Below are 27,292 nucleotides of genomic sequence, written 5' to 3'. Positions count from 1 at the left end.
GGGTTTAATAAAAAAAATTAAATATTAAATTTTAACAATTTGAAAATTTTTAATTTATAACATAAATAAGAAAAAATTGAATTATTAAAATTAATGAGGCTTTAATGTATTGAATACATTTCATATATAAACCCTTTCTAATAAATATCTTACATATATGTTACCTTGCATATTAAATATGAAATTTTAATTTAATAAAATGAAAAATATAATAAAATGACAAGTGGAAAATAGAAATTTAAAAATTCTAGAAAATGTCATGTGTCCAAATGAAGGAGAATAGTATATGTGCCAAAAAACATTAATTTATTATAGTGTATATATATATATATATATATATAGTAGGTGTGAGACCCGTGTGTTATACGGACTTAATAAAACAAAGAATTAAATATAAAAGTTTAAACTAAAATTTATTTAAAATTTAAAATTTTAGATTTGAAATTTAAAATTTAAAATTTAAATTTAAAGGGAAACATATTAAATACTATATAAGTACTAATATTGTAATTTAACCAAAAAAATCGACGTTTAAGGTGCATATATGCATATTTTTTCAAGTGCATATATTCATAATTTTTATACTATAATATTTGTAAGTAAATCATAAAAAAAACAATTTTATTTTACTAATATATAAACATAATAGTACAAGAATTTTGTTTGATACAAAATAAAATATAAAAAACAAAAAATACTATAAAATTTCAAAGAATTTTCATGTCTTGGTATCAAGATTTCTATATTTTTCTTCAATTGATCATTTTTCACATCTTCAATATTTTCTACAAATTCTTCCAAATCTACAAGAAAATTTAAAAAAGTTTGATTAATTCAAGAACACTCGTAAAAATGCATATGTGTATATATCATGAAATATTCACATGTGATTATATAATGTGATATTTACATGTGATTGTATCTTTTGAATTCAAATATGAAATTCACAATAAAAAATAAAAAAATCACATAACTCTTCTCTTTCATCTCCCTCAGATCTTCAACACAACAAGTCGGAATGAAAGATCTTCGGCTACTAATCAATCAGGGAAAAAGACAAGAAAACGAGATGTTTACCGTCGAAAGAGAGATATTCGGTTATTGATCAATCGCACCTTCTTCACATTGATGATCAACTTCAATGAATCATAAATCTTTGGAGGATTTCATATTCATATCAATTGATGATTGATGACGATGAAAGTTGAATTGATTGGGATCCAGATTTGTAGGTGGTAACGAGTTTAATAATCGATGGTTGAGTTGATTTTGGGGAAAATCGGGAGCTGATGAAAGAATCATCGACGTAGGAGATAGAGATGATGCAACAACGGAGCCAGAGTAGATTTTGAGGATAATTAAAGAAGAACGTCGTTGTTGGGGGAGGATGAAGATCGTGTGTTTGAGAAAGAGGTATAAAGATAGGGTTTGACGATTTAATGTGATCAGGGGAATGAATTATGTTATCCCTAAAATTCCCATTGATTTATTTCAATCCCATACCCCGCATATTATTCTTTTTAATTATTTAAAAAATTGCCACAAGGTATCTCAAGCCTCTATTATTTTGATCTGATGGCCTTTATTTGCTTCTCGAGTTTTCGAAAAACTATAGGTTCTCAAATGATCTTTCCTCACTCTCTCTCTTTTTCTCTCTCTCTCTCTCTCTCTTTCTATATATATATATATATATATATATATATATATATATATATATATATATATATATATATATATATATATATATATATATATATATATATATATATATATATATATATATATTGGTTTGTTAAAATCTACTAGATTAAACTATATGCACATGTTTTAAACCATATATCTCATTTATATATATTTGATGTCTAATATAAACATTAAATATGGTTATTATTATAATTATAAATGATAAATGTTTTTTTATAGCTTTATAATTATAACCGTTAAAATAGTTGTCTTATCGTTTTATATTGAACTAAAATTATATATATATATATATATATATATATATATATATATATATATATATATATATATATATATATATATATATATATATATATATATATATACACACATCTATGTAAACTTCTACATATTTGGTAGTGTTGGTTTTACGTTGGTTTAAACTTGGGTTTGCTCTCTATATATAGTCGTTATGCCTCCCATTTTTCATTAGAACTATGTGCACGGTCTAGTAACTTAAGGTTTTAGGCACACACATTCACTCACATTCAGAACTATTAAAACTCGGAAAGTCTACATGATAAATGAAATTCATCAACTAATAATAAAAACTTAGTAAAGTCCTGTATTCCATAATCGTTAATCCTATGCGAGCGAGGAAATTGTGTATAGATATATATATACGGGTTGACATCTCCACCTGATGTTGCTAGCTACAACCCCTTGTTTGACGAATCATATCGGGTGAAGAACTATCCTATTGTTTTGTTTTGTTGTTTCCAACATCGATGAAGCATGCATAGTATTTTGTCGGGTGTGCCCCTTTGTAGCACCAAACACAGGCACAGGTTCATTTCATATAGCAATGATTATAGTTTCATGTAGTGTCAAATACACTCCAACACATGCATACTTGTATATTAATCAAGTATCTATGTTAAGTGTAATATCACCAACACTTATACCCGGAGTGCACGAACTTATGTCGGTATAAAAGTTATATAATAAGCAAACAAATATACCTAACACATACATTGGTATGGTAAAACTAATTATAAGTAGGTAGGTACTTATACATTATATTTTATACTTTTTGGTTTACAAAAAGTGTTGTTTTAGATAAATATAAAATCCTTATCTTTTATATATATATATATATTATATATATATATATATATATATATATATATATATATATATATATATATATATATATATATATATATATACTGTATAAACATACTTTTGGTTATAAAAAGTACACAAAGTCAAAACCTCTGAACTCACCAACATTATGTTGATGTATTTCAAACGCATGTATTCTGAGGAACATAAGAGCACCATGTTACATACAGTGTAATCTATGAAGATTCCTTGTTATCAATCACTGTTCCACTTTGTTTTCTATTTGGACATCGATCTGTTGAGGCACATATTGTAATTTGGTTATTACGTAATGAAGAATGAAACAATGTAACTTTCAATTTGATATTAATATAACTATGTTTTTGTTTTTTTATTGTTCAATGTATGTTCGATAATTGTGATCCATGAATAAGCCACATCGCCCGACGTTCCACCGCCGGGTAGGTGTGTGACATATATGGATTTGTCATTCAATGGTGATGATTCAACATTTGGAACAACCAATTCCATTTAGGTTCAATAAAACTCATCCATTTCTTGTCATATATTGTTAAACTCAAATTATAACCACTAGCTTTAGTTTGACTTGATGATTCAAGCCTTATAATTTTTCAAAATGTTTTTAAACTTTCAAAAGCTAGATAAAAATCATAGAGTTGCAATCATCATAGAAACATCAAGTCAAGGTGAAAACACTCAAACAAATTCATAGATATAACATCCAACCAAATGATGATTTAACTTCTAAATAGTTTTAAAACACCATTTAAGCTTCAAATCAACATCAAATTCATATATAAATTCATATATAAAGCTTAAATTTTGAAATGTGTCATTAGTGTAGCATGAAGCTTTCAAAATTCTATAACTCAAATATTAAGCCATGAATAAGTAATATGAGTATACTTATGACTCACTAGATTTGGTAATAAAACACTCATAGTAAAATTCACTAGAATAAGTAATAAAACTTCCACCAATCAGTTGCTTCCCAACTAAGAATGTTTAGCGCAAACTTCACTTTTTGGTCATCCAGACATGAACATATGTAGAAACATCTCTCCACGTCTGATATCCACCTCAAAGCAACAATCGGGTACGGGCCCTTGTTGAACTCCAGGGGCTTCATATTACTGAACTTCCGGTACTGCATTGTCCCACCTCTCTGAAATCCTAAAGTTACGACGGCTGCAATGGATGCGGCAGCAGCAGCCTGCGTGACGGCGGCATAACGTCTGTTACATTATAATCATTATAAGCCATGTCCTTTTCCATCTATTTGTATACCTACTGATTCTAGTTGCCTCTAATGAGAATTAAACAAAAACATAAGTTTCTTGGGTTTTTTAGACAAAATGTTAAGTTCGTTGGGTTTTTTTTTAATAGACAAAACATGATTAGAGTTTTTTGAACAATTTCGAAAATTCGTTGGTTTTACAAATTATTTTCCCGATATTTAATTTTACGTTATGAGCAATGTCATTCGTTGACTTTCATTAAACGGTTGACCTTAATAAAAACTGAATAAAAAGTGTATGTTAGTTGGGCCTTTTTAGAAAAAAAAGGTTAAGTTCGTTGAGTTTTCTTGAACAAACAAAACATAATTTGGGTTTTTTGAATGTTTTGGAAACTTCGTTAGACTTAAAAGTCATTTTCCATAGATAAAATTGGAACTTATCTTAGTTTATGTGTTAGAGTGCTTCTAATATAAGAGCTCGTCTTGATTTCTCCCATCACCAAGGTGGAAGTGGATGGCTTGTTGTTGTAAGCTTTATCGTTTCTATATCTCCAATTGAACCAACAAGTAGTAAGGAAAATCGAATGTACTATTTTAATGTGGGCAACTGGTTTGCTGGACTTCTTCAAAAGTGAAAGAATTTATTTAACCGATCCAAGGTTAAAAGGATCCAAAGAGCACCATATATGATCCACAGGTGAAGATGCAATTGACGAGTAAATAATCTACAGACTCTTCCAACATACCACATATGTGTCAATTTAACAAGGCAGGGGATGCACCATTAGAACTAGGGGCGAGCATTTAGACCGGTGGACCGGATCGGGCCAGATCGTTTTTTTGGACCCACAGGCCGGTTCTCGGTTCTAGGAATCCATCAAAATCGGTCTGGTTTTTTTCCCGGTCCGGTCCAGTTTTTACCGGGTTTAGAACCGGTTGGACTCGATTTAAAAAAAAGTTATAATCTGTGAAAATTTTTAAACAACCATAGCTCATTCGTTTTAAGTCAGATTGACACACAGTTTTTTTCCAACGTTTAACTTACAGTTTGTAGATGAATTTAGATTATAATTTTGTTGATTTTGGTATTATATTCAATGAGTTATAGTATTTCAAAGTTGAGCTATCAAAGCTGAAAATTTTCAGCTTTTCAGCAAGATTTTTAAAATTTGGTAATCTGTGAAAATTTTTAAACAACCATAAATCATTCGTTTTAAGTCGGATTGACATGAAGTTTTTTTCAACATTTAATTTACAATTTATAGATGAATTTAGACTATAATTTTGTTGATTTTGGTATTATATTTAGTGAGTTACAATCCTTCAAAGTTGAGCTATCAAAATTGAAATATTTCAACCTTATAACTATTATTTTAGACTATAATTCTGAATTTTATGTATCTTTGACAGATAAATCATATGAAATGGATCTTGGTGAACATGATTTATATGTTAGTTGCTTTTATTTGGAAAATTAATGTTGCAAGTTATAATATTATAACATCAAGGTAGATTAGTTATGCATGAAACAGAAACATAATCATTTCCACAAGTTGTATCGTATCAAACCCAATAACATATTCGTTTTAAAGAGTTCTATCAAACCTAAAAACTTATTTTAACGACTTGTACTCTTTGCAATTAAAGTTGTACCGGTCCAAACGGGTCGAACAACCGGAAAATCCGGACCTGGACCTGGACCCGGACCCGGACACGACTCATTCAGTCCGGTCTACGATCCACAATATTCTCCATAACCGGTCCGATCTAAATACTCACCCCTAGTTAGAACTACAAGGGAAAGAATCTTTATCAATGTGACTCTCCACCCGATGTAATTGGTTTTAATTGGTACCCTATTGTTCCAATAATGTTTATACTTTGTCGATCATCACAATATAGATGTTGTTACTTACATCATAAAACTATTGATTAAGATCGATCTTGAATCACATTAACTATAATTTTAATTATCTAATATAGTAGATATCAATGTTCAAATATTTCATGGGCTAAATGTCAAACAATCTTTTGCTAAAATCATCACAGGAAGCAGTTGCAACAAAGCCTGGATGCAATTTTAGGTCAAAACACACCTAAACCAAATCTTACACATCGTTCAACAAATAAACTCAATATGATTTCAAACAAAATAATTAGGTAAGACAGGAATATAAAATGTCTGACCCCTTTCAATATGCTAAACAAATCTTAACCACATATTAAAACTGCATGACATATATACAAAATACAATTTATTACAAACCAAAAATAAGCCATAACTTTGTCCACTAATATAATTTAATTTAGTGAATATTAGGTCATGAAAATCCATTTTGATCAGTGTAGTATAAGACAATATTAAAAAGAGAAAAAAGGAGACCAACCTAACTTTAACGATGTAAACAATATTTAGGATAATAAAGTTTATCGTTCTGGAATTAGTTAGGTTTATTTATATTATTATATATTTAGATATTACATTATTATTATTATTATTCAAAATAACTTAGGAATATTAAATTGAGATATAACATGTTGTATTATTTAAATTCATTTAACAATGCCGAGTTAATAAGGATACAAAAATTGGTAAAGAAGTGTTTTAACGACATCTTAGTCCGCATATAAACAAAAATTATATCAACCATTGTTGAGCTTGATTCGTCTTTTCATCTTGCTAACCGAAGAAATTTTTCGTGGACTAGTTCCTAAATCTGATGCGCTTTCAGATTTCGCCATTGACCATAATTATCAGAGTTTCCGAGTTTGATCTTATTGCAGTGTTTAGCTAAACTCACTAATATTTATATTCCATGCATTCTTATAACCTAATGTACCTACGTAAACCATTTGCAAAAATCAATAAGACGCTCAATCGTAAACTTCTTGTGTTCTTACTTTTTCGTTTACATTTTATTACTTTATGTAAAATCGTTTGAATCATTGTTGGAGTGCTTAAACTCCAACACTATATTGATAATCAATATAATGATAATCAAAGGAAAACATAAATGTCGCTTGTACAAAAAGTCATATTTTGAAAACCGGACTTAACCGGTCGGTTTACAGATCCGATTCCTAGAGCCAAAAAAAACGTTCCTCATGTAAACTGTAAAAATCAAGAATTTTATAAATCTATATATTTTTAACTTTTCATATTTTTATATAATTAAAATAATAACAATATAATTATTACATCATCCGTATTTTTAGATCGGTCCATACCAGTTAGACCATTTGAACACGTATTTATTTTATAGCCCGAAATGATGGGACGGGTTGAAATTAGCTTATTCTCAATGGATCGTGACCCGTTGAATAGGCTATTATAGCTTGTTTTCTGTCCATAACATATAAGGGACATGATGATTTGATGTCATCATTATCTTTCTTTAGTTTATCGCGGTACGTAATCTATTAAAAGTTTTAAATTTAACGATAACAAAATATATTTGCAGGGTAATTTTATACATACCTTCAAATTGACACGTGTACCCTTTGTGAATGAAATTGTATGTATCCTTATTATTTTACAATTTATATAAATAAGGGGTATGTATATTAGCACCATACTTATATATGTGAAACGTTTAAATAAACTTTTGAAAAATAAATGTGATTGTTTACGTGAACTGCTTATATAAACTCTTGAATAATTGTCATTTTCAAAATAGGAAAAAGTTTGTTTGAAATAATAATTTACAAAAATAATATACTAATAAGAATAATTGATTTACAAACCATATTAAGCATATATTAACAAATATATATATATATATATATATATATATATATATATATATATATATATATATATATATATATATATATATATATATATATATATATATATATATATATATATATATATATATATATGGAAAAGTGAATATACCCTTAAAGGTATATAAGCTTAGGTACCCAAACGCACCATTATACGTCGTTTTGTTTGATATATTCATTATAATATTGTTAAACCACAACCCTAACTTGATTTTCTTTCAAGATATTCGACATTTCACTATTATCATTCTCTTACATCACATCTTTTTGCCGAACACCTACTAGGCTATATATATTGTAGTTGAAAATGGAAATTATGTAAGAGGAAGGTAAATGTGTAAATTATAAAAATCTTGGAAGTAAATCAAGTTAGAAATTAAATTATAAGAACTTTGGATAATTAGAACGTATTATATAATACAAGACGACGTAGTATAGTGAGTTTGAGTACCTAAACTTATATACTCTTAAGGGTATATTCACTTTTTCCATATATATATATATATATATATATATATATATATATATATATATATATATATATATATATATATATATATATATATATATATATATATATATATATATGGTTACGGTACATGTCAACCTCATCACAAAGGAACAATTGATGATGGTACATGTCATCTTCATTATAAATGACACTTGACCAAATAAATTGATGACTTTGCAAGGATCTGACTCAGTTCTGACTATGATTATTTGACTTTATGGCATTTTCTTGTCATGCATGTATTGTGTATAATGCATACTCATGGCATCTATCATGATCATACATGCATGGTATGCACCATGATATTGGGCCTGATTAGGTAAATTGTCCAAAACTTGATTTTAGATTGCTCGGTATATAGAATGTGTTTTAAAGAAGATTTTGTTTTGGGTATATTAATCAATTAACGATTATTAAAAGATGCTTTTGTATTGATTTTGATCCACAGTTCTCTCGAAGATAACGTAACGTTATGCAAAATGTTTTAGATACTCCACTGGGCTATCGGGAGTCTGTCTCGACAACCACTCGGCAATTGCCTACTCAACACTTGACACACCAACATTGCCGAGTTCAACATACCCTCTCGGCAATAGTATCTCGAGATTGTCTCTTCTTTGAAAGGCTATATATATATTTTTTTTTAATTTTTTTTTTTCAATTTAAAAACTCTACAACCCACATAAATGACAAGAAAATTAAATAGTGTGACAAAATTCTTGGTAAGGCCTATCGTGACAACAAAAAAATATATATGACAAAAATAACACTATTCCCTCTAACTTTATTATAGCAATTCTAAAAACCAAATTCAATTGAGTTTTTCACCAACTTTGGTTAATCTTTCTATTTCATATCTTTTTCATTTCCATCTTTTTTACTTTGTAACTGATGTATTTTATCCTTATACTTTGTAAAATATCAATTTAATCCCCTCAATTTTAAACTTTCTAAAATATCTCTTTCATCCTTTCTATTTTTCACTCATCTACTTTTTAAAATATCGTGTTTACCTCTTTAATAAAATTTGAACTTTCTAAAATATCACTTTCACCCCTTCCACTTTCTAAACTTTTGTATTTATCGTTCGTAGTATATATAATCAGTGGTAGATTTAGTATAGGGCACATGGTGACCCATGCAACCCCTGACATTTTCGAATGCAGTCTAAAATTTTCCGAAAACTTTTTGATTTTTTTCCCTAATATCGTGCAACCCCCGACTTTCCCGTGACATCCTTACTATGAAATCTTGCGTCCGCCCCTGTATATAATTTGATTCCCCTACAATTACCGCCCATCAACTTTATAAAATATCACTTTGACCCCCTTGGTTTTGAACTTTGTAAAACTCTTTAAGTTTAAAAAATAAACTAATCTATTACATGTTTATGTTTATGTATGTGTCGGTATAAATTCGAGGTGGTCAACGTTTCGACGTAAATTTAGAACTTTCATTCGTTGATTTTTTTTTTTTAAAAAAAACTTGTTTTTTATGTACGTGTTAGTATAAATTTGGGTTTGTCTACTTTTTGACGTACTTTTTTTTTTACGTTTTTATGCATTTCGTGTGGCATGGCTTTGGTCCGTGACTTTTGTGTTTTGGCAACTTAAGTCCTAGGTTTCTATGCATGGATTTGGTCCTTGACTTTTGTGGTTTGACAACTTTAATCCTCCTAAATTTCTATTGCTACTAAAAGAGTTTATCTTCTTAAATTTATTATGGTCGTCGCAACGTGCGATGGGAAAAATTATAGTTTAATCTGAAATCTAAATGTTTCGAAAAGATAGGGCGAGAGCCTTACCCTTATACGCTAGAGAGTCGTGATAAGCGTTTCTAAGTGAAGGAAATGGCTCCTCTCAATCGACAAAGGCTTGAGTCACCAACGACCAGTATATTGGGTTAGGTCCTGTTTGATAGTTTCTGTCCGAAAAAGTATTGTCTGGGAAAGTTTTATGACCGGGAAAGAAATCATATTGTTTGATTGTACATCTGACTGACTGTGCTAAATGATGAAAAATGACTCGGTTTATGTCCGATAGTGGTTGGATGGATGAGGTTTTTTTTAATAAATTAGGATGATGGTGGTATTGTCAAAAAAAAAAAAAGAATTAATCTAATAAAAATAAATTAATTAATATATAATATATAAATAATATTTATTATAAATAATATTTATGAATATATAATAATCCAATAAAAAGAATTAATCCATAAAAAGGAAATTAAAAAAAAAAGACTTATTTAAAAGAAATTAATAATCTAATAAAATAATATTTATTAATACATAAATATTATATATTAGAATAATATTTCTTAATATAAAATGATATATTAAAAAGTACTAATTCAATAAAAAATAAATTTTAAAAAAGTTATTTAAAAAAATTAATAATCCAAGAAAGAAAGAAAGAGGCAGGGTTTGGTGCATAATTGTCTTTCCAGCCGGAAATATATGATTTTGAGCTTTCTAGGAAAGACATATCTTACCGAAAAAGACATTTTTTTGTGCAAATCAAACAGTCTTTTCGGTCCATTCAGCCAGAAAGATCTGTTTGAACCTAGAAATATGCATATCAAACGGGAACTTGGTTGCATCTTCTATAAAGTTAGACATCTAAAATAAAGAAATTTGTCGTTGTGGGCTTTGTCTCATTTTTTTTTATTAAGTATATTCTTGCTTTCGTGTGAAAAAAAAAAAAAAAAAAAAAAAAAAAAAAAAAAAAAAAAAAAAAACTAAACTGCTTGATATCTTTATCCTTTTTTTATGGGGTGATGAGATTATTTTAATTTGCAAAAGCTTATAGGTTAATATTGATATCATATAAAAAATCCATCTTCTTATCATTTACCATTTCATTTTGTTGTTGAAAAACTACTATATTTGCTAAAATTCAAGGGAAAAGAAAACATGATACTTGACTAATCAATTCAAGTAACCAATGCTCAGTTTTATTAGAGGTGGCCAATCAACAAAAAAGGATATCAATTAAACCCGATTTTTTTTTTTTTTTTTTTTAATCAAACACTAGCCCAAAACGATTAAACCCAATAAATTTGATTCATTTCAAAGTAAAAGCCGATATGTAATGTGATGCAAAAGAGAGAGTTTAAGAATCCAACATAATTCTAACCTTTTGTTTGGCCCAACACTATTTTGAGTTTTGCGTTGGGATAATGACTTAAAAATGTAATATATTTTTCGATTTGTATATATTTGGTCACTGAGTTTTTTTTCGTCCACATTTACCCCTTCAACTTGTTAAACAGATCCAATCAGTAATCGGACTGGAATACCTAGAGTTTGTCGGCATGCCGCCTTAACATAACCGCTCTTCTCGAGCTTCTATGCATACGACTTACAGTCAACCCGCACCAGGTATCTTGACCTAGAACATATAGTAGGACCACCTCAACCTATCCCACCACCATATGACTATCCCAAGTAAAATATCATGAGAAAAACATAAATAAATCATTCATAAATACTGAATGGATACAAAAACAAAATTGACTTATTTTGTAACAATAAAATATTAATGACTAAATGTATACAAAAATATTAATGACTAAATTTTTACAAAGTGAGAAATATATTACCCTATTAAGTCATTTTTACCGGCTAACCTGGAGTAGTCGGTTATAAGGGCTAAATGTCTATAGTTTAACAAGTTGAAGAGGTAAATGTGGACGAAAAAAAGTCAGTGACTAAATGTGTACAAATCAAAAAATGCATTACCCTTTTAATTCATTATGCCTTTCATGTTTTTGTGTTTGACTATTTTGTAGAGAATAAAAGAAAATTACATAAGAACATTAGGTGCCGACAACTAGTCATAACACCATTTTGGTGTCACCTCACATGTCACATCACCAATAGTTGATAAATGGTCACCACGTTACATCTTGTTATAACACCAACTTTTTTCCACTTTATAATTTTTTTTATTTTTTTCGATTTTTTTTAAATTTAAACAAATATATTTTAAATATAACATAATAAATAAAACATAATGTCTTAAAATTATAAATAACATAGAACAAAAATAATTTTTAAAAATTAAATATAACATAGAAATTAAATTATACATAACATCCAAATTAAAAAAAAATAAAAAATACAACGCTATTCATTAAAAAAAATATATTTTTTTTTAAAACTAAACGTTATTCGTTATCGTTATCGTTACCATAGAAGATATAATTCGCCAAGCCCTGTCGAACTTGTCTGTATTTATTTGCATCATGAATGTCAACGACTCGATGCAAATACTCTGTTGTTCCTGGTTGAAATTGAACGTGTCTTAACTCCGTTGGGATACAGTGTGCAATATTTCATCATTTATATTCCACTATCATGTTATGCATTATGATACATGCATACATGATATATTGTAGAGTTTCTAAATCCAATGGTCGTATTGTATGTTCAACTATATGTCACTTCTCCTTCAGCACTCCAAAAGCACGTTCACGAATGTGAAATACTGAGGATATATTCCATCCGTAAGGTAATACCCATATTTGTATTTGTTTCCATTTACCGTGAAAGGAGCATCCGGGGCCTTTCCATTCAAAAGATCATCAAATATTGGCGACTGATCAAGAACATTGACGTCGTTGTTGGAACCCGCAACCCCAAAAAATGTATGTCAAATCCATAAATCTTGAGAAGCAACAACATCTAAAACCAACGAAGGCGATCCGTAATTACCACTTGCGTATTGCCCTTTCCATGCTACCAGACAATTTTTTCCATTTCTAGTGTGTACAATCAATGCTTCCGATCATTCCGGGAAACCCATGGCATTCTTCATGCACCACATACAATTCTTGCAAATCATGCAATGAAGGTTTCCGCAAATACACGTCTCCAAATGTTTCAACAACACCCCTTGACAATGTATACAAACTCTCCTTCAGTTCTTTCGGATATTTTCATATAGTCGTCCATGGTGTCGGGTGACTCCCCCATAGCCATCAAACGAATGGCCGCAACACATTTTTGCAACATTGTAAACCCTCGTCTACCTCTAGCATCATATCTCGATTGAAAAAATTCATACCTAAACATAAATTAACTACAATTTAAAAGTATAGTACATTTGTTGTAAAATTAAAGAAACATGTAGTATATTTGTATTTATTTTGTATAAAAGTATAGTAAGGAAACGATATCGGATTTCCAAGGCGTTGGCGGTCCATAGGAACACATTCCTACTCAAACGAAATCTTCTTTGAAGCCCTTCAACACGTATACACAATTATCCGCAAAGTAATCGCGATATAGATGTGTGTGTCCTTCCTTGCGTTTTTTGTTTAACATCGCACGTCTTGTTAGTAGCAGGGTTGGGTCTAATTGTAGCAGGTCGGTAGTGTAATAATGATACATCATCCTGCAGAAAATATCATCATCGGAATCATCGGACGAGTCAAAAGGATCCATATCTTCTAATTAAAATTATATAGAGAGAAAGAGAGAACTTATGTCTAAAAAATTGTATAGATAATATGTATTTATATAGGAAAAGAATAATTAATTTTAAAGGTTTTTTTATTAGATTGGCCGTTTGAGGTTAAAATCAAACGGTATAATTCTCGTTTCACCCGGTGGTAACGAGCACGAATTATAACACGACGAGAAGCAACGAGTATGGGGCGGTGTTCCCCCGTTACAACGGCATTAAGGCCGTCCACCTCAACCCATAACGAGCAAATATGTCCCATGTCGTATGCTCTTACAATTTCAAGACGTAGGAGCTTTATAAAATTTTTCCTAAGCTAACCTTAATTTAATACTTTGACTAGTTGTGAGACTCATTTATTAAATGGATTGACTTAAAGAAAAAAGTTAAATATAAAAGTCAAAATATTTAAGAACTTTGAGTTTATAAGAAAAAAATAAACTATTAAAATTGAAATATGTTTTTTATCTTTTAAATTTAAACAAACAACAAAAGAAAATAAAGAGTTTTAATTTGGAAATTTTAAAATTAGAAGGTAAATCCGTTAACGAAATTGATATCCATTTATTATTTATAAGAAAATAAAAAAAATTATTAAAATTGAAATGTGTTTTTATCTTTTAAATTTAAATAAATAAACAAAATAAAATAATGAGTTTTAATTTGGGAATTTTAAAATTAGAAGGTAAATCCATTAATAAAATTTATATCCAATTATTATTACATTTATTATTTTGAATTATTACATTAAAATATCATATGAAATTTAAAAAAAAAAAAAATAGGAAAAACTCATAAAATGACATGTGGAAAAAAATTAATTTAAAAGAACTACAATACGACATTTGGCAAATTGAATGAGAATATCCATGTTATAAAAAAAATCATTTATTAGAATAGATTATCACGCCACTAGAATTAAATAAACTAACCTTATATATATATATATATATATATATATATATATATATATATATATATATATATATATATATATATATATATAGTTAGATTCATATATAACATTTATCTATTGTGTGAATGTATGACTAAATCTAGATCAATCAATAGATAAGGATAATATAGTAATTTTAAAAAATTAATAAATTAAATATCCAAAATAATAATCCTATATTTATTAAATAAACGGTAGAACCCTAATTTATCTCTTCTTTCTTCTCGATCGTCCTCACATATCATTTTCTCTCCCGCCTTGCTCATCATCGTTCCCGCAAATCCAACAATGACGTCCGAAATCTATGGTTGTTGTCACCGATCATCAATGACATGGACCTTCACCAACACACCACTTATGACTCACCAATGACATGTTGCTTTTGCTTTACATCCTAATTCCCCCACTTTCGTCCCTCTACATCTTGATTTCCCTACTGTCTGCATTTACATCATAGAAGGTAAGTATAGTTAAAAAGAAAAATGTTAATTTAGTGTAAATTTATCTTTCTGCTATTGGTACCACATCTTTTGTGTTGCAGAATTTTAAGGAAAACTGGCTTACATACGAACCCTAGGAATGGCCGAATGACACTTTCTCCACCGAGTGCTTCTGCGAGATTGAGACTTCCCTTGATCGAGCTTGTTATCTTGGACCCCATTCCTCTGTTTTCAACTTAAATCAAATATGGGAGAAACAATAAGGAACGATTGATTGTGAATTCATCTCATTAATAGATAAAACAATGAATTTTTCTAATAAGTATTGTTTCCTTTATTTATATCTTATTCAAAATGCTTAAATCAACATGTTTTCAACTTTTTCTTGATATCCTTACGGATGATAATTTGAATTTGAACTTCACTTACTCAGGTGAAGGAACATTTGGAAATATTTTCTAATATAAGAAGAGTAAGCGAAGAATCTTTAGAGAGTAGTGTGACTGAAATGTTTGATAATAAGGTTAGTTGTTGGAGTAACTAACATTGTTTTAATTTCTTTGGCTATAGGTGGGATCGACAGATAAACTAAATAGTTTTGTAAGTGCTCTTTCCGGAGACAAGAAACGAGGTTGTATGTTGTGATAACATTAATTGGAGACAGTAAGGTTAATTTTGTAGGTAGACGGGGAGGTCTATGTTGTGAAACAATTGCATATTTATTATTCTTTTTTTTTTCTTCTATAGGTTGTTATTCATGTTGAACCAACTGGTGGAATGGATCCATCTACAACATGATCCCGACATAAACCAGAAGGAAACACCTGATGTGTGTGACGATCGGCTCCGCCTTCTCTCTTAAATTGCCTCCGTCGCATAAGGTTCAAGAAGTTGATCACACACATTGATGCTCACCCAAGCAAAGCGGTACAAGCAATATTGACTGTTGACAGCTCTGCATTCACATATTTTTTAAGAATACAACAACATTCTTGAATAATGGAATGTAAAGGAATGGAGCTGCAAACCAAATATGTACTGAACAAGAATACTTCAAGTATTTGTAACTTTTTTTCATGTATTATTCTTAAAGAATGAATTTTATTCTTTCAAGAATGTTAAATAATTCTTTAAAAATTTAAGTTATGAATTTATAATTTATGTATTATTCTTCAAGAATGTCATTTATGCACTTGTAATTCTTGTGTTATTCGTCCATTCTTATAGAATGTTACTTATTTCAAAAATGTTGCTTATTTATTAAACAAAAATAATCTATATTCTTCAAAAAAGTTCTTTGCAATTGAAACATATTATTCTTGTCATTCTACAAGAATATTTGATTCTTTGTTAATTTAAACAAATTATTAATCCTTATTCCCCAAAAACATCAAGTTAAAGTTTAGCATAAAACACTATAAAAATTAGATAAAAATTGAAATTAATATGTGATAAAAAAAAATCAGTCAAACCATATCTTAAAATCCGTCATTCCTTAATTTGTTTAAAAATAAAATGTCTAATTTATCCTTTTGGTGGTTTCAATAAAGAAGATAATTAATATTTTTCTATTTAATTACCATAATACCATTATTGATCATAACCATCAATTCTTTTAATCTTATGGCCAAAATTTAGTTATACATTCACACAATAATTGTGATTTATATTTAATCCTAACTATATATATATATATATATATATATATATATATATATATATATATATATATATATATATATAATTTTATGGATACTTGACACATTCATATAAGGGAAAATGACTTATATCATTTGTACAGAAAACACCAACAAAGTATATTTTTTGTTAAAATTTGACCTTGTGGCAACGGACAATTATAAGTAAAAAATAAGTAAAGGAAAAAAAAACAAGAGGAAATGACTCAAAGGGGAAACTATGTTTCAAAATCGTTCAAAAAAACACCATCCAAGTTTGATATGTTCAAAAAACACCATCCAAGTAAACTTTTTGTACAAAAAACACCAACAACTTATATGTATTGTTCAAATATTACCCACCGGTAACTGACTTTTACAAGTTAAATGATGACTTGGCTTAAGTATTATGACAAGACATAATAATTATAGACAAAACAATAAATGATATATTCCTCCTTTAAAAATCGATTTAAGGTTCTTCATGAACGAATGACTTCTTCTTCTCCTATGATTGCTCTTCTTTTTCTAATATGATAATCTCGAACTTAAGTCCAAAATCCTAATTCTTCACTTAAGGCAAAAAGGGCTCATTTACCCCTGCCTCAATGGGTCTCCCTCCCCCTAAGGCACAAATCCATAAAAAAGCACAAAAAGGCATTCAAGCCCAACTACAAGGTATCTAAGGCCTAATATGGCCCAATAACCCCAACATGACCTTAAGCCCAAAAAATGACATGCTACAATCAGGTGGGCACGAGGCCTAACTTAAACTAGTCCATGCATACCCCCAACATATGAAAAAGTTATGGCCTTCGGAAGATTGGAGAAGAAAAAGTCATTCGTTGATTAAGAAACCCTAAATCGATTTTTAAAGGGGGAATATATCATTTATTGTTTTGTCAATAATTATTATGTCATGTCATAATAATTAAGCCAAATCATCATTTACCCTGTAACAGTTACCGGTGGGTAATATTTGAACAAAACATATAGTTTGTTGGTGTTTTTTATACAAAAAGTTTACTTGGATGACGTTTTTTGAACATACCAAACTTGGTGTTTTTTGAACGATTTTGAAACATAGTTACCCATTTGAGTCATTTTCTCTTGTTTTTTTTTTACTTTAATTATTTTTTTACCGGTAAATAACGGTTACTACAAGGTCAAATTTAAACAAAGAATGTACTTCGTTGGTGCTTTTTGTACAAATACTTCATTTAGAATGGTATTAATTGGACACACGAAACTTAAATGATATTTTTTAAACGATTTTGAAACATAGTTACCCGTATAGTAATTTAGTATCACCAATCTCACCACTAAAGAGTAAAGATAGATACTAAACTATTGAATGAAAGACAAACTAGGTCTCAACAATATCCACTTTCAGGAGTGATTTTTGTCCACAGAACATCTTTGTTAATCATTATTCCAATTTTTGTCCACAGAACATCTTTGTTAATCATTATTCCAATCTCTAATACCACTGGTTAGAATTTCTTGAAAGCACATGTATCAAATAATACCACATAACAATCTATCAGCCCAAAACTTAATAAACAAAACCGAAATATGTTAAAACGAAGAAGACAATCCCACAAACATGGTTCAACTACAAGTACGACATTGTAAATAAAAATAATGATAGAAAATATAGGCGATCAATAACTTTGTAGGCGTTGAAACCCAATCCCTGGATCTTCGGTGGAAGGGAAAGATTGAAACTTAGTAACTACGCAAAGGGGTGGCCCTGTTCGACATCGCTCCTGCATCTCGTCCACCTTATCAGCTTCCCCGGAAAGCAAAATTTCTACAGAGCCATCTCCTCGGTTCTTCACCCACCCTTTCAAACCTAATTCCGTTGCATTCTGCACAGTCCAGTCCCGGTAATGCACCCTCTGAACCCTACCGCTAGCCACCACTTTCACCTGTAATCACCACTCACGAAACAGATTAGGGTAAAATCGCTAAAGCTAAAAGATTTTGAAGAGAAGTTTGACTTACTGTCTTAATGGGGACTGATGAATCCGATGGAGGATCAGGGGAAGCTTGCGAAGACATGTTAAACAGATGAGGTCGGAACAGAGGAGGAGGAGTAGGGCGGAGATGACGATGGAAAGTGGTGGGAATTGGACGGAATTGGAATTGGTGGAATTGTCTTACCGTTTGTTTCTGAAGAGGATGATTGAGTAATGCGACACAGTTCCAAAGAATCTGAGATTTGAGTGACATTGTGATGATTTCTTCTGCTCTGCAATTTTTTCAAGTTCTATTGGAACAAGACATCTGGAGATGCCAGATTCGGTTTTTATGGAGGGAAGAGGCCAGAATTTTCTCTGTTTCTGTTATTCAGTCGAAGAGATTGTAACGAAATTCACTATATTACGGTTTCAGGGATAAGGATAATCACAGGAAAATAGCTTTTGATAGGATTAATCGGTCAATTAACTGTTTGGAATATATTTAAAATTTAAATAGCATTTTGAATATTATTCATAAAGATATAATCAGTATTTGAATTCGTTATTATATAATATATTATAGATATAGATTATAAATAGATTTATAAGTTATGACAGATTTGTAGGTTATCTCATATTTTGTTTTTACAAATTTATCTTAAAATTTAATTTTTTTTATAAGAAAACAAAGCTTTTTTTCTTTTAATATTTTATAAGTTTGTTTTCAACACTTTCTAAGGATTATTTTCCCACTTTTTTGGCATGCTTTTAAAAAATTGTTTTTTGAAGATTCGTTCCTTATAACATTTTTTAGAGATATGGACCAAATTTGTTTTTTACACTCTTTTTTATAGCACTTGTAAAAATATTAAGAAAAAAATAAAGACAAAAGTAGTAACAAAAACATCCAAAAAAGCAAATTAAAAAAAAAAAAACATATCAAAATTATTTTTTTAAATGAACTTATAAAAAAAATAAAAAATAACTTGTCATGGAATAAACAATGATACATAAAACTTATAAAATAAATTTGTAAAACATATATAAAAATTTAGACACCGAATTTTTATAAAAAAAATAAAACTTTGTAGAGAATTTTAAAAAACACGTTGGTAACCTGGAATAGTTCACGTGGTATACGGATACAAAACATAAGATTGGTTACTCCTACAAATATTAAAAATAGAGATTTTCTAGTATGTGCCTAAGTGCACATATAAGAAACATTAATTCAGAAAAATATTACCATAATTAAATATGAAATGCATTTATTATGGAAATTATTAATGTATCCCACATTTAATTATGATGATAATCTTTTTAATTAATATATTTCATATTTAATTATGGTAATATTTGTTATAATTAATGTTTCTTATACGTGCCTTAGGGCACATGTTAAAAAATCCTTTAAAAATATTAAAGTGTTTGAAATATATGGGTATATTTATAATAGTTAGTTGGTCATATATAGTAATATTAATATATAGTAAGTTATTATCAAAACCCCATAAAGACTAAGTTTTGAATTTAACCTCTAATTTCCGAGTTTTAGAAAAAAAAAAAAAAAGTAATATATATGGAGATAAATGAAAGGAACGCGAAGGAAAATAATAACTTTTTTTGTGTTCCCGAGATCTAAGAAAATAGAAGAAAAGTTAAAAAAAAATGTGTTTCCAAGTTGAAAGGAAAATAAACGAAATCAACAAGTTTACAATTTTACCCCTAATTTCTTTTAATAGAGAATTTTGATATCTACCATAAAGTCAATGAAATTTCCCAACAATTGTGGGCACGTGTTTCCACTCTCACCTTACTAAATCCACTCCCTAGTGCAGCTGATATTTGTTTAGATTTTTATTTTAATCTATTTTTTAAAACCTCAAGTGATATCTTTAGTCTGTCGTTATTGATCATCACTTTTTTCTCGTTTGACTGGTTTGAAAGCATGAGTGGACCTGCAAATAGTTGAATTAACTGACGAAACTAGAGTTAATAGAAGAGCGGAGAGGAATCGCTACGGCTCCGACCAAACAAAGTTGATTATAAATTATTGGTTTGGCAACTAATCATATTTCATAAGCTATCATGCTTTGTTGTTTCTATGTTCCGTTACGTAATCTTCTTACTAAATATTCATTAAGGAACTTGATCGCTTTGACAGATGAAAGAGTACCATTGAGGATCGTGGAAGAAATGTCACGTGTCTGATTTTTTAAATTTCATGATTCAAAACTCCAAGAACAATGCAAGTATGCTTAATAACTTTTCGGAGATTCAAAGTGGGGACGAGCTCTGGTGTTGCTAGTTTTTCCCTAATTTTTGGGTAGACAAGATTGTCGGATTTCAATAATTTCTGAAACACAATCTTAAGTCCGATCGGTGGAAACAGTCACCGTATTAAAACCATGTGTTGCTACATGTACAATCTTCTAACGAAAATAGAATCTTCTAGAACGCATGATGAAGTTCAGAGAAATAGAGCACACTAAGATCCAATAAACCAGAAACATCTTGCTCCATAATTTCACCGAAGAACATGAAATGAATCCTTATTTGTTGAATCGATTCATGAGCCTTTCTTTGTTGCAATGCAAAGAGTTTAGACTGGTAATTGGTTATGGAGTTATAGAGAGATCAACGAGTAAAGAAGCATCATTGGATTTATAAGTTGACATGGAAGAATCGCCAGAAACTTGAGAAGATGATTGTGTAGCTTCCACTCATTCCTTTATGGTGGCTTCTCCTCAAGTGTTTTGATGAAGACAACGAGTCCAAGCTCCATGGAGAAGGAAATCTTGTTGGCTTTTGGAGAGACAAAGACAATGGAGACTAAGTTCAAGTAAGTTCCACATCATGATTCATTTAGGTCCACGTTAACCCTTGGTCAAAGTCCACATAAGCTTTTTACATGGTCAAATGCCACATCAACTTTCAAAGTCCACATAAGCCTTTTACATGGTCAAATGCCACATCAACTTTCTTTTACTGGATAGCCCCTTTCATTTTTTTTTTTTGCAAAATGATTTTTTATGACATATAATTTGATACTTTAGTGACTTATAATATACAAAATAGTTCAGTGGCCATTTAAAATAGAAAGTAAGAATTTATAGGGTTTTGATAAAAATAATCCTACATATAACATTATCATATAACATTTTCATTATTATTATTATTATTATTATTATTATTATTATTATTATTATTATTATTATTATTATTGAAAAAATCACTTCTAAAGCCACTAACCTTCTAAATAATCAATTACAAGTTCCAATATATCAAAATAATACTTAAGCCCACAATTTGAAACTTTTTCTAAGTTTCTTGCAACATGGTTCTAAATTTTATATATTTCTCACATTCTAACAATTTTATAAGTTTGCGACTTTTCTACAAATAAAAAGACATGTATATTTTAATATATTTTTAGTAGGGATGAGAGGTTATGATATCAAATATGGGGTGATGGAGTTTGGTCTCTTTACTTGATTGAGATTCAGTATTTTACCTATATCATATATTATGATTAGATTGTCCATGAAAAGAGTATTTTGAATGTTGATGTGATCAATTTAAAAGGGTTGGCAGTGATATTATCCACATTTAAGGCTCCTTTTAGATAATGACTCTTTTGACTAATCAATATCAAGTACCACTTAGCGTACTGCCGACTAAGTCAGACAAATTTCGCTCATATGATGTACTAATGAACTAGCAAATAAGAAACTAAGGCTAAAGACTTTGATAAGAAAACAAGTATGTGTATTGTTGTAGAACTCTTCAAGTATACAAGACAACTTTTTTGATGGTTTGAAGTAAATGATTACACCCCTATTTATACTAGTGTTTTATCTCTTTACGAGAACATTCTAGATATTGCTATATAGTTCTTACATGTTAGACGATTCTAGATACTTTTATATCTATTCGCAAGCATCCGTATGCCTCTAGATTGTTCTTTCGTATCCTAGAGAAGGCTAGAATGTTCTCCATCCTTCGGGTATTTTCTAAGATGTTTTAGACTATTCCAAGGACTTCGTTAATGTTCCAAGACCTTCTATGCATCTCTCCTAGATTTTTCCAGAGTCTTTATGAGCTAACACCCCAAGGCTTTCTAGTCTACTCCAGAAATTTCCAGAACTATGTCCACGACATCCTGTTTTTGTAAGGTTGGCAAGCGATGGTGTTCTTTTTGGTCTCCTTTATATGTTGGAGGTTGGTTGATTATGAGATTTTGGTCATTTTGGAGTTTCTTGTGACAAAAATTCACATTGCGGTTAAGGAATTTCTAGATGATTTCATATTTTAGCAACAAAATATTATTTGATCTTTTGTAATTTTGTATATCATTAATTATGTCGTAGACCCAATGTTTTGAAAACCGGACCGGACATCGAACCGGTCGTCTTACCGGGTTGATGGTTCAATTGGTTTGACCGGTCGGACTGGTTCTAAAAACCGGATGAACCGGACGAGTATATATATATATATATATATATATATATATATATATATATATATATATATATTAACATTAATTTTTTAACTTATAAAATAAAACAACACCTTCCAAAATTCTAAATCTAATAATTTATATGCTAACTTTTTCTCAAAATTTTATAACTAACGTAATGAAAAAAAGTATATATATATATATATATATATATATATATATATATATATATATATATATATATATATATATATATATATATATATATATATATATATATATATATATATTAGCTTTTATCAATGTAGAAGAGGAGTCCTCAAATTGTTCCTTCAGGTATCCCACATCGACAAAAAACAAAAGTTAAGGCTTTAGCGAGGGTTATAAAAGAAAAGGGGTGATAGGCTTTTCCAAACGCAAACAATCGGGTCAACCTTTAAGGAGTGGGTCCACTGAACCATTTTCTAGTTTAAATTTTATAATTAAAATATTTAGGCCGGTTTTTTTACTGGTTTGACCAGCCCGGTTTTTACCGGTTTTTGGTTGAACCGCCGGTTATTAACCGGTTTGATTTCAAGCGGTTTTCAGGCTTAATAAAACCGGTGCACTAACCGGTTCCCGGCGGTTTTCAAAACCATGCGTAGACCCATATGTTTCCCACTTAAATAAAGCCCTTGTTATTTTAATTCATTCTAGACTTTATCAATGTATATATATGGTTTAAATGATGAAAGGTTAATTAATTGTTAGGGGTCATGATTGTACTTTTGATTGGTTTGAACAACAAAACTCAATACACTTTGCTTTGTAATAGATGTATGTGACACACTTGAAATCATTCGTTACAATTTAAAAATTCTCTAAACCAAAGGCTGAATGATACCTTTATTTATTTATGTAACATTCAATTTGGTAAGTTACTCTTTTAACCCTTATTGTAAATTCCTTTCATTTTGGTCCCTAGACGAGTACCTTGGGCGTAGTCTGTGACAACCCGAAATTTCTTCCGTATTTTAACCCACCTCCGTTAATAAAATTTAATTTTTATTTAAATTTGTCGTCAACTTCTTGAGTTAAGTAAATTAACTAAGGTTATAGTTATAATTACATACGAGTCGGAAAAACCAAAAATTGCGCGAAAAACCTTCAAATCCTCGAAAATCACCGAGTTCACGGCCAAGACAAGTTTACGGCCGTAAACTCGTGTACGGCCGTAAACTCTGTTTACGGTCGGTGCCAGGTGGACCCCACCACCGATCATACCCCTAGCCTATAAATACAGGACCCCCACCCTCATTTGAACCTTCTTGGCCGGAAACACCCGCTCTCTCTATCTCTCTAAACCTCTTGACCGTAAACTCCATAAAGCCCTCTTTTCACCCGAAAAACACCGGAAATCATCATTTGGGGCTGTTTGGGAGCCTTTGGAACACTTTTTAGTCGAAAACCAGCACTCTTGTTCTTGAGTTTACGGTCGTAATCCCCCAGATCTTCAAAAGCCGCAAACCTAGTTCACGGTCGTAAACCCCGTTCACGACCGTAAACTCGGTTCTCGGCCATAAACTCCATTCACGACCGTAAACTCCATATACGGCCGTAAACAGCTCTTTCGTGGGGAAAAGCCTGTTTTCCTCGATCCAACCAAGTCCCGGTAACATTCCTTAACCAAAACTAAGTGTTTATCTAACACTTTATCTAACGAAATCGCTAATTTAGATACATAAATGTATTTATGTGATATTAGGATTCCGTTAAATGCAACGTACATCAACTCAAGGATCGTCCAGTTCAATCCTTTGCATCCAACCAACTATGAGTTCATACCCCTACGCTTTTATAATTTTTAAAACGTTTTCATGGGGGATACAAGCCAAACATAAAGGTTTTCACAACTTAAAAACATTTAGATACTTTATCCCTTTTTTAATATGCGGAGCATAAGGGACATTTTCTAAACATAATTGCATAGTTTCCAGAACAGCACATGAACATAACATACCAGTCAAACTATAATAGGTATAGTTTGGGGAATTCTTTACCAGTTTTACAGATTCAAACACATAAACTATGACAGATTTAGTTTATCCATTATAATCTACAGATAACACGAGTATCTTACTAAATAATTATTTTGTGTATAATTATTTATACTCTACACCGTATACAACGATTTCGAACATGAGAGCAACAGAACAACACGTAAACTAGTTAATACAGGATTGTGAGACATCTCTTCATCGTACCCTTTGGGGTACTGACAAATCCTCTACATTTAGTATAGCCAGAGTCTCCTAGAGGGAGAGCGTGAAATTTGTGAATAGATCTATTCGGGATCGACAATCCCACACCGGAACTGTTAACTACAGTTAGGCAATCATGCCTGGGGTGACAAATTTTGTAACATACGACGCTTGAAGAAACATCGCGGAGGTCATCAGTCACATTAGCATGGCTATACGAACTCACAATAGTATAACTAACCTTTGTTTATGGGATTTTCCTTCTTCAATAGTTTTATTTTAATTAATAAGACTACCTACATACTACATTGGAGGGTATTGCAGGGACACAACCTTTGGTTTTATTTTAAGTAATAAAACTCCCTTACAAACTGGTGATAGCCAAGGTTTTCAACAGAACATACATTATTTACTGGTGGTAACCAGGGTTTTCAAATGTAACACACATCACTTACTGGTTGTAGCCAGGGGTTTCAAACGTAATACATTTTACTTATTGGTGATCGAACAGGGTTTCGATACAAACGACAATTTACTTATAATGAAAAGAAATCTTTTGAACAAATTCAGTGACTAGTTTTCAATACAAAAACATGCTTATGAATTCACCAAATTTATGCTGATACGTTTTCAAAACATGCTTATGAATTCACTAGTTTTCAATAAAAACCTAATCATGTGACTAATGAGCTTAGTGAAACCCTAATGGGTCTAATGGACCCTAATTGACCTAAGTAAAACCCTGATGGGCTTAAGGACTTGGTTTTGGGCCTATTGGCCTAAGATGGGTTGGAAACCCTAATTAGGGTTTGGAAAACCCTAATGCCATGAAAACCCTAATTTGGGACTTATTGGGACCGCATAGGGATTATTTAATGAACTTGAAATATTAATTAGCAAATAATGGAAAATTAACTTAAAGGAAATATTGGACCTATTGGATTAAGTCCTTAATGGGTTAAGTAGGGACACTTAACCCTAATCGACATTTTTGTGAAAAACCTTAATTCGAATTAGGTTCTTATGGGGCCACTTATTGAAATAAGTTGTTGTGGGCCTTAATGGGCCAATTGGGATCATGTTATGGACTTAGGAAATCATTGGGCCTTAGAATAAGACCCGTTAGAGAGGCTTGGGCCCAATTGGGAAAATTAGGCCATAAGTGGGCTACAACTGGGCCCTGAGGATTATGAGAGGTTGGGCCATGGGAATGCCCAATGTTTGGACTAGAATGATTGGTTGGGCCCTAAATAAGTCCATATAGAGGTTGGGGCCAATCTGGAAAGTTAGGCCATATGTTGGGCTTTAGCCCATTACTTGGCTTTTAGGCTTTTGGAGTGTGATTTGGACCTTGGGCTTGGAACCCAATTATTAATTGGGTATTGTTTGATGTTGACAGTTGGGAATCTGTCATCCAACAGCTAGAGTTTTATCCGTGGGACTTCAGCAGTGCCAGGTGAGTCTCTTCACCATACCCATGGGTCGAAGGCACCAAGGTCAGCCCATTTTATGATACGTGGTACACTAGTTGTAGTGATATGTGGTATGCTAGTTGGTTATATGTTATGTGCTATGTTATTTGTTTATGTGATATTTGCATGAAAGACCATGGGGGACCCATTACACCTGGATGTAAGACCATGTGGGGGAGCCTATGGCTTTTCAGGTAAAGACCATGGGGGGAGCCTATGGCACATGGATGTAAGACCATGTGGGGGAGCCCATGGCTT

At 30.6% G+C, this 27,292-nt stretch overlaps 1 protein-coding gene across 1 annotated transcript; it reads right to left on the bottom strand.

Annotated features, from left to right (window-relative positions):
- Positions 1-18,454: 18,454 nt before the first annotated feature.
- Positions 18,455-19,314, bottom strand: LOC111894124 (uncharacterized). Its single transcript, XM_023890209.3, has 2 exons — positions 18,907-19,314; positions 18,455-18,830 (listed from the first exon to the last, which is right to left on the bottom strand). Exons 1-2 carry the CDS (start codon positions 19,132-19,134, stop codon positions 18,564-18,566), a joined length of 495 nt encoding a protein of 164 aa, XP_023745977.1. The 5' UTR covers positions 19,135-19,314; the 3' UTR covers positions 18,455-18,563.
- Positions 19,315-27,292: the final 7,978 nt, after the last annotated feature.

The sequence above is a fragment of the Lactuca sativa genome, chromosome 6 (genome assembly GCF_002870075.4).
Source record: "Lactuca sativa cultivar Salinas chromosome 6, Lsat_Salinas_v11, whole genome shotgun sequence".
Taxonomy (NCBI): Eukaryota; Viridiplantae; Streptophyta; class Magnoliopsida; order Asterales; family Asteraceae; genus Lactuca; species Lactuca sativa.
This window is presented reverse-complemented; position numbering and strand designations above follow the sequence as displayed.

Coding starts and splice junctions, on each gene's coding strand:
- LOC111894124 (XM_023890209.3), bottom strand. CDS start 19,134: ATGTCACTCAAATCTCAGATTCTTTGGAACTGTGTCGCATTACTCAAT. Junction 18,831..18,906: donor CATCAGTCCCCATTAAGACA/GTAAGTCAAACT, acceptor TGGTGATTACAG/GTGAAAGTGGTGGCTAGCGG.